The following is a 15791-nucleotide window of genomic DNA, read 5'->3' as shown; positions in this document are numbered from 1 at the left end:
AGTGATGTATAGCCTTTCTTGATACAAGATCATTTTCTAACCAGGGTAACATGCATGTGTGTTACCACATGAGTGCGAGGACTTGCCCAGGGGCCTCATTACAAAAATCTCCAAAGTCTGAAATCTTTTCTTATCTCAGTTTAGGATTTTTTTTTTTTGTATTACAGAAACATGCTTCCTAACTGCATTTAGGAAAAATCACATCTTAGAATGGGATAGGAATTCAGCTATTACAGAACGATCCCAACTATATCCTAAATTAGGATGGCATGGACCCGGTCCTAAATTGAAAATAACTACCAAAAATGGCAGCAACACTGTTCTTAGGTCTGTATGACAATGGCAATAAAGATGGGGAATAACTTGAACACTGAAATATAATGACTGAAATGTTACTTAAACCGTATGCTGAAGCATTAAATTTCCCAGACCATGGATAAATGTGAATGACTGCCAAGACGATTCATTTTGAATAGACAGATCACTGAGAAGAAAACTTGCCGAAAAGGTGGGATTTCCTCTCTTTCTCCAACACGATTACTGTCTCAGACTCCTCGTAGCTAAAATTGAAATGACCACACAGTCTGTTTGTCACTATTTATAACACACCAGGTCCATTTGCAGTACAGATTATTAACTCTCATTATAGTTTTTCACCTTTTGTGAACACTAGAGGAGATAACTAAAACATGCAGTTTACTAAAATGCACATGACTTGGTGTCAGTCTCTTTTAAGGGGAGTAAAAAAAGAAGAAGCTGAATCTCGTTAATCCAAATGAATTTCCAGTCCTGGTATGAGCACATGTCAATGTGTGTAAGATACATCTTGTCTGCTCAGCTGCCACGCTCAAGCCCATCTCTCTCAGTGCTTATTAGTCATGCAACAGCTCCCTGTCCAGACGCCCCAACCTTTAAACCCCATTTCTCTTTTTCCAATCAGCCAATGCCATAAATTGCAGTGTCAGGCTGTTGACTTTGTTTCAAGTCTAGACCCACTGATGGGAGCACGAAAGAGATGGCAGTCACAATTTCACCCATAACACCACAAAAATGAAACATATGCCTCCACGCGCCTCCATTTTTCCGAGCTATAAAGTCTGAAGCACAATATAATATCTAAGACCATGAGGGGACATTTTCCTACCTCAATCACATTTTGGATTTCCAGGTGGGTGTGCTTACATGAGACTGCCGCAGGCAACCGTAACAGTGGGCCGCTCCGTCACAGAAAGCCTTAAGTGCATACACTGGTTAAAGTCTGATCTGTGTCTTGACGAACGAAAAGGCATGGAGCGTATCTGATATCTTAACACCGCTGCTGCTACAACTGCACGACAATTTTCTTTTTGTTTAAACAGCACTGAATCTCCAGGTGCAAAAATATACATGATCTCAAGTGAACGTTCACTTCAGATCTTAAAAGGCTCCTGTTTAATGGCAGAGTGGTTGGAGTGAGAGAAATGGCAGCAAGTCCCAGGCTGACTCAACTATTAATGACAGTGTCTGAGGACAAAACAGGCTACACAATGTCATTTCCCAGAGATAAATAAAACATGAAGGCGCGGTAAAATGCACATGACTCTGAAATTTGATTTCCCCGCGTGGGTTCATGTAGCGATGACGATGCAATATTACAGTCACCAGAAACTGTCTAATCAATCAGCTGTCAGTCCATATGACTTAATGCTTACAGCTCTCGGTTTGTTTGTTCAAAAGTCAGTGTGAAACGCAACAATGGAGCTTGTTTGTCCTAGGTTCATAAACAAATTAAACAAAACTACAGGTGAAAAGAAAATGTGTCCGACTCAAAAGGACAAAACAGTGAAGCAGTGTCTTAAAAGGCTATTCTATTTCCCTATTATAGCTTTAGAAATAGCAGTCTGAGGACAAAACAGGCTAGACCAGAGAGATAACAGCATATTCCCCGAGTGTGTCACGATAGATTTATACAATTCAGCATCATCGCAATCACGGCATCTAATCTGTGCTATTCTATTAAAAAAAATGCCATTCGCCAGCTTAGTAACTTGGAGCTCACACAATGTCTTCAGTGCATATCAAGGGACAGCTGGCTCATCTGTTTTCTTCCGATTAGAGGATATATTCCCCCTCAGAGCTCTGGCATTCCTGAAGACAGAAGCTCACTTGAAACTGCATCAAACACAGAGGATGTTCATCTTATCTTACAATCTCACACTTCTGAACTAAAGACCAATCTCAGCAGCCAGTGCATCCACACATCAGGTCTGTGTTGAGCCAAGTGCTACTCCCACAGCAGCGGGAGTGGGATGTAGCTTTCTAGCGCTCCCTGTCATAAGCTGATAAGTCAGGGTTGCTAAAACCAATCCTCCAGATGTCCTTGGAAAGAAGCTAAGAGAAGAGAAAACATGCCTGTGTATACACATGTATTTCTGGGTCTAATAACTAATAAGTGTACATTGTGTCTTTAAATAAAAGGTTAAGAGTGGCGCTGTGTGTGTGTGCATGTGTGTGCGTGTGTGTCTATTCAAGCGTGTACATGTACTACAAACTGTAGGAAACTGCGGGATACAGATGTTTCAGTGGAGGAGCCAGATTGGAAGATGAGCACTCGTCTGCTGGGAGGAGCGCATTCCCTGCAAAGTGACAGCAACAGATATCAAAACACTGGAGGGTACTCCAGTCATGCGCTTCTGCTTGGTCTCCTCTCCACTTCACACGTAAATACACAAACACACTGAAGGCAGAGATGTTAAGTTCACTTCAGCCTTGAAGCCTTGCAGTGAAGGGCATCAAAAAAATAAGTAAATTAATCAACAGATGCTATATGTGTGCATTATAATATGTAGTTACTGTGGTAGCTTATTCAGCAAGCAGCTGATAGATAACAGCAGCATTGTAGATGACATGTGCTCCATGACAACGGAAAGGCATATTAAATCAGGAAAGATCGATAACAACCATGAAGTCAAATGTCAAATCAGAGGAAGCCTGGCCCTGTGAAGTCGAGAGAGAATGTTTTATATACCACTCAAAAAAAACGTTCAGCTATGTCTTTACCCCAACACCTTTAAGCCTTGATTCCACCAGGTGCAGATGTGCCGCGTTTCACCTGCCCAATTGTTTGGTTCCGTCGCCCACCAGGCGCCATAACGCACCGTTAGGATCTCACAAGCGTAGCATCTTGCCTGACCGAGTCCCAGATTGTGTTGTTTTGGTCATTTTTCCTGGATATTTGTAGCCTGACAAGCCAGACCCACATCAAGATGTTGGGTCTGGGAACTCACCGTTGACAGGGCTCAATCCGAGGGGCGGGATAAACGGTTGTCTTTCAAATTCCCTCTGCACGCAATAGGATAGCGCTACAACCAGGCAGAGCAACGAGGAAGGTAGCGGAGCTAGTTGATAGATTAAACATTTGCCGTATCCGGTCGGCAAAACTCCGAAAACATCTTCCTTTTTTAAGAATGATTTCTGTGCCGTTCTTTGTTCTTTTCTCAAAGAAAAGCTGAACTCCAAGTCTTCCAGAAGACCTCTGTTGCCAGCAGCAGCAGCCATAAGCCCCGCCCACCGACTCTATACACGATGTGATTGGCCTGACCAGAGTTTGGTTTTTCCAGCTCGCAAGCCAACGGAGAGTTCCTAGACCCCCCTGGCTGCAAAATAAATTTGCTGCTGCTAGGGTACATCTAGATTTCTAGGCAAGGATATTTGTGTTTGTACCATAAAAGTAAGTAGTGTAATGATGCAATATTACGATCGGGAGTCTGCACAGGGTGTTTATTTTGACTGGATGATCTAGCCGTACCACTTCATGCCCGGCCTGTGCAATTCCTCGTAGCTCTGTCAAAAATAGAAATAGCGCATATTTTTAGCGGAGCGGAGCAGAGCGGAGGGCCGCTTCTGGGACGCAGCACAAGCTCGCCTGGTGGAATTTAGGGGTCGGGTTGCCACAAGTCTCAAACACTTTTGATCACGATAGGACAACTAGTAAAGTGACATACACACAAAAACATATTTTTTAAACGAGTAAATGATAACCAAACATTCAGCTCATATTTCAAACACTGATATTTCATAAACACATCCATTGAAGTCAAGAGAGGAAATGGTGACATAATAGCCTGTGGGATATTTCAAGCTTTACAAAATTAATTCATCTGTGCAAACCCAGTGGGTGGCTGGACGAAAGCCATCAGAAGGCACATTTTAATACCTAATAAAAGACCCTTTTCTGGGGAGACAGTTAAGAGAGTGGAGGTTGTTGCCTTGGCAATAACCCGAAATGTATTAGATTCCGATAAGAAAAATGAACACTCCTAGCTCTCCCAAAATGTTGCTTTTGGCTGGGATTATCTACCACATCAAAGGCCCTGTTCCTCTAAGTGAGAGCTTTATAAAGGCTTGCGTGACTGTAATGCATGTGTAGGAACAAAAGGTTTCATGTGGTTTTACCAAGGAGTAACATGGCTCCTGCATTTCTAATAGTTGTTTCATCAGACTGTGGGGGAAAAGGGATGCAGAGGTAGGAGTGTGTGAACCACACAGAGAAATTAACAAAAAGGGTTTGATTGAGTTGAAGTTTCTGCACTGTTCATCAAATTAAAAAGACTTTTAAAGACCTTTCACAAAATGAAATTTAACACTCAAACCGATCATACCAGTCAAAAGAATGATGGAAAAGCAGTAGGGACGTTAAGGCCTACAATTACTAATTTACTAAGTACAGGATTTAAACATTTTATTGATCATTTTCAGCTGTATATAACAATATTTTCTAGTAAGAAAATCAATGAATTGACGTGACCTGGACCCAAATAGTCGACAGAAAATGGGTGGATTGATTAAACAATTAAAAAACAATTTAGGATTTTACTTAAGTTAATCCATTATGAGCCAATAAGCAGTAGTGACAGTATATGTCTGATCATGCTGACTGAAAAAAGTAAAAAAACTGTTACTACATATATATATATATATATATATATATATATATATATATATATATATATATATATATATATCTATATATATACACATACATACATACATACATACATATATACATATATATATATATATATATATATATATATATATATATATATATATATATATATATATATATATATATATATATATATATATATATATATATATATATATATATATATATATATATATATATATATACATATATATATATATATATACATACATATATATATATATATATATATACATACATACATATATATATATACATACATACATATATACATACATACATACATATATATATATATATATATATATATATATATATATATATATATATATATATATATATATATCTCTAGTAATGGTCACTTTTTTTTTTTTTTCCTGTATGTAATTTCGGGCCGTCGGGAGACGTCATACTTCCATAAACTAAGAGTATATTCAACACCTTTGTAAATGAAATTCAAGACTTTTTAAGACCTTGTAGGGCCTGTTTAAGACTTTTCAAGACCTTCAGATACCCTATACATTAGGCCAGATACTTATACCCTAAGATGCATGATAGAACCATATTTAAACACTACAAAATCAAAAATGTATGGCTTAACCTTGAAAACTTGAGGTTCGTCCAAAGTGGTTCTCTGCTGGGAGGCTTTTACTGTGAAACCACTGCAGGAACCGTTGAGTTTGCTTTGCAAGTAGATTCCCACTGTGCCTTTATTACAGCTCTGATGGCCCAGCAAAGGAAAGCGATCGTTAAAAAGTTGGGTTTCGACATGTTAGATGAAGGAAAGGAAAAGGCACAAAGCTCCATCGTCCAAACAGCAGTGAAACCTACACTAGCAGGTGCTACAAAACTACTGAATGTGATGCGAGGAGAGTTGGGTTGAGCTGGTCGTGTTAAGGCCGTGCTACCCAAAGCAAGGCTGGGCTACGCAATCAGTAAAGCAACGGCTGTGAATGTACAATGGATAATCTTCACAGTACAGCATGACCAAAGCATATTTTAAGCGCCAGTGGAAAAGTGGTGTTAGGGTCTCACAACAGGAGGTAAAGTTATTCAACAGCAGAACTGATGAGTTGCTTTGGATCTATTTTAAGCATAAAACAGGTTTTAAGGGTTCCTCAGCAGTCTTCGGAGCTGCGTGTTCCTGCTTCCTAAAATACACCCACAGAAGTAGTGAACACCTTCTGTGTGCTGACAGGCAGATGTTTGTGCACTGTTTGTGTCTGGCATCAGAAGACAAACTCACCGCTGCTGCGACTCTTGCGGTTGGCCTTCCCTCCTGTCAGCAACATCTTCAAGCTGTTCCTAAACATGACTGCAGCAGATGCCCTGGACTACACTACAGTCAAAATCTGTTGGGGAAAGAAGAAGACAATAAACATGAATATTTGACCAACTGTCTGCGATGAGATCTAACTCTGACATTGTTAACAATCACACTTCCCACACCAACTACAAACGTGAGGCCTCCAACATATTGGATGGATCTGTGATTGACAGCTCACATGACTGATATATTCCATTCCAGTTAGATGCATAGTAACTAACATTTGTGATTAACTACTGCATGAGATTACAACAACTAGCAGTATAGCTCCGTAGCTCCACACAGTAGGCTATCATTTGTTTTGGTTTATTTCTCTCCCTCTCTTTGACTTGTAGTTGAAAGCAGTGTGGGGAAAAAACATTGTGTGTGAAAATCTATTGCTCTTTGCTAGAATTTCCTTTTCTGGACATCTATGGCGTCAGGTCAGGCATCAGGTTCACCAACAAATCCTGCTCAAGGACAATTTAGCAGGGTTGTTGTTTGGCAGTATAGAGGCTTGAAACAAGATTATCTGGTTAAAACAATAGATTAGCTACGCCCGATATCTAGGGCTGGGCAATATATCAATCTTATATCGATATTGTGATATGAGACTAGACATCGTCTTAGATTTTGGATATCGTAATATGACATAAGTGTTGTCTTTTCCTGGTTTTAAAGGCTGCTTTACAGTAAAGTGATGTACTTTTCTAAACTTACCAGACTGTTGTAACTGTTCTGTTGTTTGCCTTTTCCCACTCAGACATTATGTCCACATTACTGATGATTATTAATCTAAAATCTAAGTGTGAAGATATTTTGTTAAAGGACCAATTGTCAACCCTAAAATATCACCGCAATATCGATATCGAGGTATATGGTCAAGAATATCGTGATATCTGATTTTCTCCATATCGCCCAGCCCTACCGACAACTATTCTATGCCCCTTTACTTGTATTTTGTTTAAAGTTGCAGTGAAGAAATGCCATAATTTGAAGCAGAGTGAGACTTCTTCTTGCCATTCTTACTATCCCCTCTTTGTCGCACGGGCAATGCACGCACACAACAGCCAACATAAACACTCTCTCTCTCTGAAATGACCTGTGATTAACCAAAGTGTCCTGTCATGGGCTAGATTTTCTGAAGCCTGAAAACAGAACCAAGAGGAGGAGCAGAAGTTCCCTCTCAGACCACTTAACAATATGCTGAAAGATTATTATAGAATTTTTGCCCAACAACACCAAAAATAAAGTAAATTTAGTTGCAATTGCCAATATTACAGAGGGTAATAAATCATAGTTTACAGATCACAGACAACAGAGGGAATGGATGCGGCTGCGATCCTAAAATGGCCATGGAAAACAGAAACGATTTGGGAACAAATATCAAATGGCATGAGGTGCTTGGAAAGGTTGTTTTACTTCATGTGGGACATAAGGACATGATTCTTAGGGACAGGTGAAGGGTAGTTGTGTTTTTGCTGAAGAGATGTCAAGCAGCCATCACTCTAAATGATGTGACCCTAACCCTAACATTACAGTACAGACAGTGGAGCTACAATGGCAACAGATCAGAACACCTTAAACCATAACATTGTCTTCATTTCTTGCCTGCAGCTTGTTCTATCTCGCTAATTCCTCCCCTCAGCCCCCCCCCTCCACCCCACCCCACTCCTTCACACAGGCACACATCTCTGCTGTGAGTGGTGAAAAGCATGGCAGCAGATGTTCTCCATTAGGTGGGAGTGACTCAGCAAAGCCCCACAGACAAGCTCCAGCTGAGGAGCCGGCTTTGGACCCAAACAATTAAAATAAAAAAACCTTCAAAGAGCAGGAGGACACGTAAAAGCTTTCCAAAAGCCTTCCTCCCCTCCCCTCCCCTCCCCCAACCCTGCTTAACTAATGTTTTTCACAATCCCCCCCTGACCTTGAGAGGGGGTCTAAAAGGTTTCCAGGATCATGATACTATAGACACTGAGATGGAAAACACAAGGGACAATGAGGCACAGAACACATGATATTAGTCAGGTGGGATGAAACTGAGCCATATTAAGGCTGCAACTAACAACTATTTTCATTTTTGACTTATCTGTTGATTTTTTTTATTATTATTATTATTATTATTATTAGTTGTTTGGTCTATAAAATGTCAGAAAATTGTGAAAAATGTTGATCAGGGTCGTCAAATGTCTTGTTTTGTCCACAACTCAAAGATATTAAACCAGAAAATATTCACATCTAAGAAGCTTTAATCTTCTTAGATGAATCTGAATTATTGAACTGATTTATTGATTGAGGCTTTTCGGATTAATTTATGTTTTTTGTTTGAGTGTTGTAGGAGGAATTAGCTCTTAAATGTAAGTCCAAACGGACCAATGGTATCTCCAGACTATAGTAATAGGGATGGGCTTAACCCTTGTGTTGTCTTCCCGTCAACCTTGAAATAAACACTTTTTTCGACGCCTTTTTTTCTGTTTGTTTTTGCTTTTTCCAACGTTTTTAATTGTTAAATTTTTCTTCTACACATTTTCAGAGCTTATTTCTATGTCCCATATTTTCTGATATAAAACAAAAACTGAAAACGGGTCAATGTGACTCGAAGTCAACACAAGGGTTAAGCCACTTGACTGTAAGGTGGAGATTATCCTAAATTGTGATACAGCTGAACCTTTCGAACTGCAGCCCTGGACAACATTTTTTTTAAACATGTTTTATCGGGCTGGGCGTCTGGCTGTCCTTTTGTAGAGAGAAGTTGTACACAGTAAAAGTCTCAACAAGATTTCAGTCCTGGCAGTTGCCAATTTGGAGTTTAGCTCAAGTGTGATGAAAAAGAGAAAGAACTGAAAAAGAGAAGTCAATTCCAACAACAACAAATACAGCAGGTGAAAATTGAGGGGGAGCTACTGTAATGTAGCTTCCAAAATGAGACCAGACCCAGCCTCCGATCACTTCAGATGCCTTTTTGGAGATGCCTCCGGCTGTGTTTGTTTTAAAAGAAGCTTAGTAGTAACCATTTTCCATTCGGATTTATTCTAAACATGCAAGTATTCTTTTTGTTGTGTAGCTAGACCAAGAGCAGAAATAACTCACTGGTCATTGTGTTCGATTAGGTGAAAGGAGTTATAAGTTAATGCCGTGAGATGAATATAAAAACATCATAGAAGTTGTCACACTAGATGAGAGGAGAAAACATTCTTTTACACTAGTCTTTCAGTCACTAGGATTTGAAGATGCTGCTTTGATCGTCTTCCTCTATGACGCAACACACGGGATAAAACGAGCAATTGTCCCGGCCAGATGCTCATTGTGGTTCGCGACGCTCCACATCTGTCAGGTCAAGTCACTATCAATCTCATATCGTGAAGTCTAATCACGGCATTCTGCTTCTAACCACAACATAGCACCAAATATAATGAATTAACTATTTTAGGACAATTGCTGTACTATTAACACTGTTGATTTATGTCCAATTTAACATCCTTTAACAAATAAATATCTTTCTTAGGTATCAGCGGCAGCGACAGAGGATCCTGATGTCTGATATTATTGTGTGTCTAATGTTAAAATTGACAGCAGCTATTATTCCTCTCACAGTCAATAACAGTGCCAGTAAAATACCCATCAAGGCCAATGCAAATGAGGGTTATGGCACTTTTAGTGTTTTATCTTTTGTAGGCAGTTCTGTTTGTATCACAGGGGCGAATAATTCCACAGCTCAAAAAAAAAAAAACACTTCTCAACTGATTTAGAGGGATCACAGACAATAAATATGAATATTTTTGACCTCATTTGCCAAGCAGTGGAGTGTCAGCCAGCCATTGTGATAGCTTCCCCTAAATAAAAAATGAGCCCTGATGTGAATCAGTAGGTCTCCGAGGAAATGCTGACATTTGTCTCTGTAACTTTCGGCTCAGATCCTGATGCAGCTATTTTCTGGTGAAGCAGAGAGAACCCTTAAAGTATCCTACAGGGCTGTCTATTACAAACGTCTTATCAGCAACGGATATGATTGTCTTGGTGAGGAAGTGAGCTGATGCTCCAGGCAAATATACCCTCAAAACACATGAAACTGAAATTTTGTCATAATTATGTGCGCTAAATTACATGTGCTACAAAGGGCAGAGCATTTCATGTTTTATAGTCATAGTCACAAAGCAGCATGGTGGCCGCTTGGCTCTCATTAACAAAAGGTTTGCTGATTAAATATCATCCTGCAAATGCGAAAGCTTCATTTCAACCTGTATTCCCATGTTACAGCCAAGTGTTTTTCATGTATCTAAAGTACAATGTGTGGTCCCCCGTGTGAGATTGATGCACAGGCGCCACCCATCTCTCTTCTTGGCCCTGATTGGGGAGGATGCAATTTTATCAGAAAAGCTGTATATAGACCTCAACAGTCCCGCCCACAGCCGACTCCAGAAGTAAAAAATCCCATTGATTTTCTCTATAAGGATTTAGAACATCAGTCATAATGTCTAAACCATCCGAGGTAGACTGACCCCGAGCTACGTGGTTGTGAAACGAAGGTTTCTGCTCCTGTAGAAGCTAGAAGTCCGTATGAAATCAACCTTGTTTTAAGAAAAACAGGTTTAATCTGCGACCTTATGGAAAAAAACTACACTACCCACAATCCTAAGCGTCAGCATCAACAGCAACGTCTCCGATTGGTCCAACTCGCTGTTACCATACAAACATTTGCCGTACCCGCGAAACCGCAAACGGCCCAGACCTGGAGTCTGGGCCAGGTTTAGTTTTTCAGTAAAAAAAGCACACACACACACACACACACACACACACACACACACACACACACACAAATCCTATGTTTAGGACTCTTTTATTTGGAGCCAGGTACACCTTGTTAAAACTCCTCCCTTTTGATTCCATTTATTTGATTTAAGCAGCACCCTCAATTTCTTCTTTCCTTCATGATTCTCCTTTTCTGTTATCTGTAAAGCTAAGTAACCTACGACCAATCAATGCAATAGATAACTTTATTTTGCCAAATCCATCTGTTATTATGTTGCTTCCCTTTCCCCGAGAGAGCTGGGTTGAAATATTCCACGCTTGCTAGTGTTAAGTATAACAGTGGCTGTATGATACTGAAATAATTAACATTAAGAAATAATAGTTTTCTATTTGTTTCTTGTTAGACCAAACGCTTAATGATAGAGAAATAATGGGGGCTTTTAGCACTAAAAGCAAAGGCTGACACAAACCTTAAAATGTAGCCCTTCCTTTTTTGCATCACCTTTGTAATTTTCTTGACTGTAAATGTATCGGTCTGACGTGCGATAAAAAGGTGTTAGCTCTAAAGTCTACTTCAATTGGATTAGCTGGGTCCCCTCAGCTGTGGGAAAGCCAGCGTAATCGTAATCATTACAGCTGCTTTATGATACGGTGACACAAGTGATCCTCACATCTACCAGAGGGGTAGATGAAAAGCATTAGTCACATCAAAAGCAGAAATATAGTTCAAGGTGGAGGAGCAGTGACACATACCATGAATGGCTACATCGCAATGTGGGCTGACTGCAATAGTCCAATATTTCTTAGAATCACCAACCAAGCTTTTTAATTTGGAGCCATTTTCACGCTGTTAATTACCATCCACAAAAAAATAAGTATATATCCCTTACTAATCTGTTCCCTAGCTTATGTAAAAAAAACTCCAGCAATGAGCAGTGGTTTGTCCCTGTCCCTCTGTCTGAAATCCATTCATTGGTATGAATCATGTGCCTTCCTATGACAAGATGTTTTGGAGATCTTTTGGCATGCATGCACATCTCCAGAGATACAGCCGCGGCTGTGCAGAGGCAGCTACGCAACTCAGCGCAACTTCACCTCGGCATAAAATATGAGCAACTCATTATGTCTGGTCTGGTTAGCACACAGGCCAGAAGGCATTCTGTGATTATAATACTAAATCATGATCTTAAAAAGTCATGACTCAGTAGGTGCATATTGTAGCTGCACGTCAGCTCTTCGTAGAACAGCTGAAAAGGACTAGGGAAGAAATACCGAGGACTTTACAGTCGAGTCCGATTAATCCGTTTCCATATGTAAAGCAGTGACCTAGCCAGGCAAGGCTAAATACAGTAAATAGGGAGAGATATTCCTGTCTGTTTGCTAGAAGAGGCCATCAATGTATGAAATCTAAAAGGACAGGATACTGAGTAGGCAAATAAGCACACACACAGTACAGACTTGCAGGTCGCCACAGAGAGACGTGCACCAAAATGTACCCGTAAACAAGCATGTTTCATCTGAGGGTGTAAGCATACACATCTCTCATTCCCACTCTTTCTGACCCTGTGTACCGGCCTTTGTGAAGGGAAGCCAAGAAGCAGCATGCTCTCCCAGATCATGTGCGTAAGCGGATGCAGCCCATCTCAGGCTCTTCCACAGCTCAGGCACAATGCCGGTCCAGTGTGTTAAAAACCATTTAAAGGCACATTCACCAGCCGTGCATGATGAGACACTTTCATCTGCTCTAGTCACCCACGAAGCAGCACGTGTGTTTGTTCTGATGAAAATTGAATCAAAGCTTGGTTCATTTGTAAGCTTTGCGAAAGGCTGAATTAAACACTCTCCAAAATATGCCTTTTTGAGACCACACAGTCAGATACCGTGCCCCTCTGAATCTGAGTCTGGACTGAGAACCAGCCGTGACCCTCCATTAATTACAAAGCTTATTTACAATCAATAAAGTATCCTTTAATGGGGCCAGCGATGGCAAAGGCCAGTGTTGCAGGGCGTCCAATAGGATTTATCTCAGGTTACCCCTGGCCTCCAAATTAAAAACTCATCTAAGAGGAAGGCACACAGACACAATCATAGAATAAGAGAGGACAGTTTCCCATGGGGGTGCTCTTACTGTGATTACCTACAACACAGAAGTTAAAATTGAGATGAAGGGAATTCAACAGGGCAATACTTCAGTGCCCAGCAATGAAATTTAATCATTCAGAGAGCTGAATGACTAGGGAAATTTCTGAGTAAAATCTAATTTCTTCTAAAAGATATGACTGGTAATTAGAAGTCACCCATGACAGAAATATGGCTTAATATTACTGTTGCAAGAGTAAAAATCCCTCATCAGCCACAGCATAATGTAGCATCAACAGTTTGAGAACGACAAAACGTACTTTGCCCTGAGGGACACACGTTTCTTAGAGCAATTATAGTTGAATCCGGCAGTCTGACTGGAAAACATGAATGTCAGACCTTAATCGAATCAGAACAGTGCCAGAGGAAACATAGTTTGAGCAGCAGTATAATTGAAGCTGAGTCATCCACAAACCATTGATTTCCTCCACTTGTTTATAGTTGCTTTCAGGGTTCAGGGAGAAAGCGTGAGGTGAGGAGATAGTGGCAGATGGACCTGTTCATTATATCAAAATCCTGCCGCAGAGGCTCAAAACACAGCAGAGAAAATATTCTCACTCAAAAAAGGAAAAAATAAAAATAGGACTCAAGCTAGAGGCTTGTTCAGTCCGAGCCTGCGCCCTCGTATCGCCAGCAGTAGACACCCTGCAGCATCAGACAGGGATAAATCACACGCCCATCTCCAGTTTGAGGATGGCCAGGGGAGCAGAGTTCCATAAATCACACTGATATCAATAAGGGGAAGTGTCAGGGCCCGGCTCGCAAGGTGAGAGCTGCACAGGGCGATGCAGAAACCACTTACGGGTGCTGGTAACAAAGTTTCACTCCTGCCCCGCGATAGATTATTTATAAATCTAGATGAATGTCCCTGCACTCATTGCTTTGCAGGGAAAGGTGGTGATATCTGTATCACGAGGCACCATGTATGGGTACGATCAGTCACAGATAAGACAGGTTTGGATCCCAGTGTGGCCGCCAAGATTGCCGTCTAAAAGCTCCTAAGCTTTTTATTACTAGTTCTTCTACATAAGGTATGTTCAAATCACACTTTAGAGTGGGGTCACATGGCAAAGTATAAAAGCTTCATTTTTGCAAGAATGGGAATGCACTTCAACTAACAGTCCAATCACATTTGTTTCATTTGACATTTAGATATCAGCTATGAGAAAGACATCCATTGTAAAATATGAAACTTCTAACCCCTTTTAAAATGTCAAAGTTTTATATCCTCAGTATTTTGAATACGTGAGTCTCCTGGATAACTAAATCATACTGTAGGTTTATGTTAAGACCGTCAGTTTTAATTATTCAAAACAGTTTCTGGGAAATCATTAGCCTGGTTGACACCAGACCCTTCTCAGCTGTAACTGAGAGGGGGTCTGGGAAAGGTTCATTAACAGTTCATTTCCAAAGGGGCGTCACCAACTTCAGTAGCGCGGTTGAATGTAAACAAAAAGCTGCTCGCCGTCGCTGCGCTATCGTCGTTGAGTAATGCCCGCCTCAACGGTTGTGTTGGTGTAAAGCCAGCCTCGGCGGTTGTGCCTTGATTTTGGGGACATCGGAAATGGGTTTGAATGGGCTCTTCGCCAGACTGACTTACAGAGCAAATCTCAAATTTGCCGGAAGTTCGTCAGGGTTTACCCACGCTAGGAAATCATGGCTCTAAAATACATATACAATACAATACATAAATACTACGATAACCATGAGCCTCAGGTGCCTTTGCTATGGAGAGGAAGCCAGTCAGAGGCATAAATCAGAGTTTGAAACAATTTGTCGTGCCACAATTACTAAATTACTCCAAAATTGTCATAGAATCTGAAAATTAACCAATTTAAACTACTGAATGTGTAATCTACAGTTTATAAGTGGCCCCTACACAATGTTAAGCTCAGTGATTGGATTTACTGAAATGCACCTTCGGAGTCATAGTCGATTTCTCTCGTTAGGTTTTTCTGTACACAGAATTTTGATTCAGCTAGCTAGAGTTGGATGTCCATCCAAACCTTGAGAGGGCTCCAACTGCAATTCACCTAACATTGTCTAATCAGAAATTGGGACTTTGTAACTCTATAGCGGTGAATACTGCTAAGATTGTGTGTACTGTGCCAAACTGAAAAACAGTTACTCATCTACTCTCCATTGACACATGAGCTGTAATTTAGACCTCAGCACATTATTTGCAACCTCAAGCCTCGAGAGTTCAATGCTAAAGAGCAAAGACGACATTTGGCATAGGTTTCAGGTTTCCAGTAGCACCTGAAAGCGACACATTCACATATAATATTTCCATCTCCTTGTTGTAAACTTGGCTTGGCTAACACTGCTGATCTGACCTTTCAAAGTTACAGAACTAAGGCCAACAAGTTGTGGGTCTCAGCAGGTTTGTCCTCCTTGTTAAGTCCATATCACTTAGGTAAAGTTGGGCTTGATGTGTTTCTTCTCAACATGGCACACATATAGCGAAGTGAATTATTACGTGCTTTGGTTGTGTCATCTCCCTGTGGGGAAACAGAAGTCCTCCTACACAGGCCAACTGGCACACATTTTCATTACCAAATCTATGCCCAGTTTAAACCAGCTTAGACCTCTCTCTCTCTCTTTCCCTCT

The 15791-nt window shown here is 40.5% G+C and overlaps 1 protein-coding gene across 4 annotated transcripts in view; it reads right to left on the bottom strand.

The window, feature by feature from the left end:
• Window positions 1-15791, bottom strand: part of tanc2b (tetratricopeptide repeat, ankyrin repeat and coiled-coil containing 2b) — a 156840-nt gene that overhangs the window by 107416 nt on the left and 33633 nt on the right. For all 4 annotated transcript variants that reach the window (XM_028567225.1, XM_028567227.1, XM_028567228.1 and 1 more), the window contains one exon: window positions 6234-6339. In XM_028567225.1, the coding sequence (XP_028423026.1) occupies window positions 6234-6300 (67 nt within the window). In that variant the 5' untranslated portion in view covers window positions 6301-6339. The remainder of the gene's footprint in view (window positions 1-6233; window positions 6340-15791) is intronic.

The sequence above is a fragment of the Perca flavescens genome, chromosome 21 (genome assembly GCF_004354835.1).
Source record: "Perca flavescens isolate YP-PL-M2 chromosome 21, PFLA_1.0, whole genome shotgun sequence".
Taxonomy (NCBI): Eukaryota; Metazoa; Chordata; class Actinopteri; order Perciformes; family Percidae; genus Perca; species Perca flavescens.
Note: the sequence above shows the minus strand (reverse complement) of the source record. Positions and strands in the feature narration are given on the sequence as shown.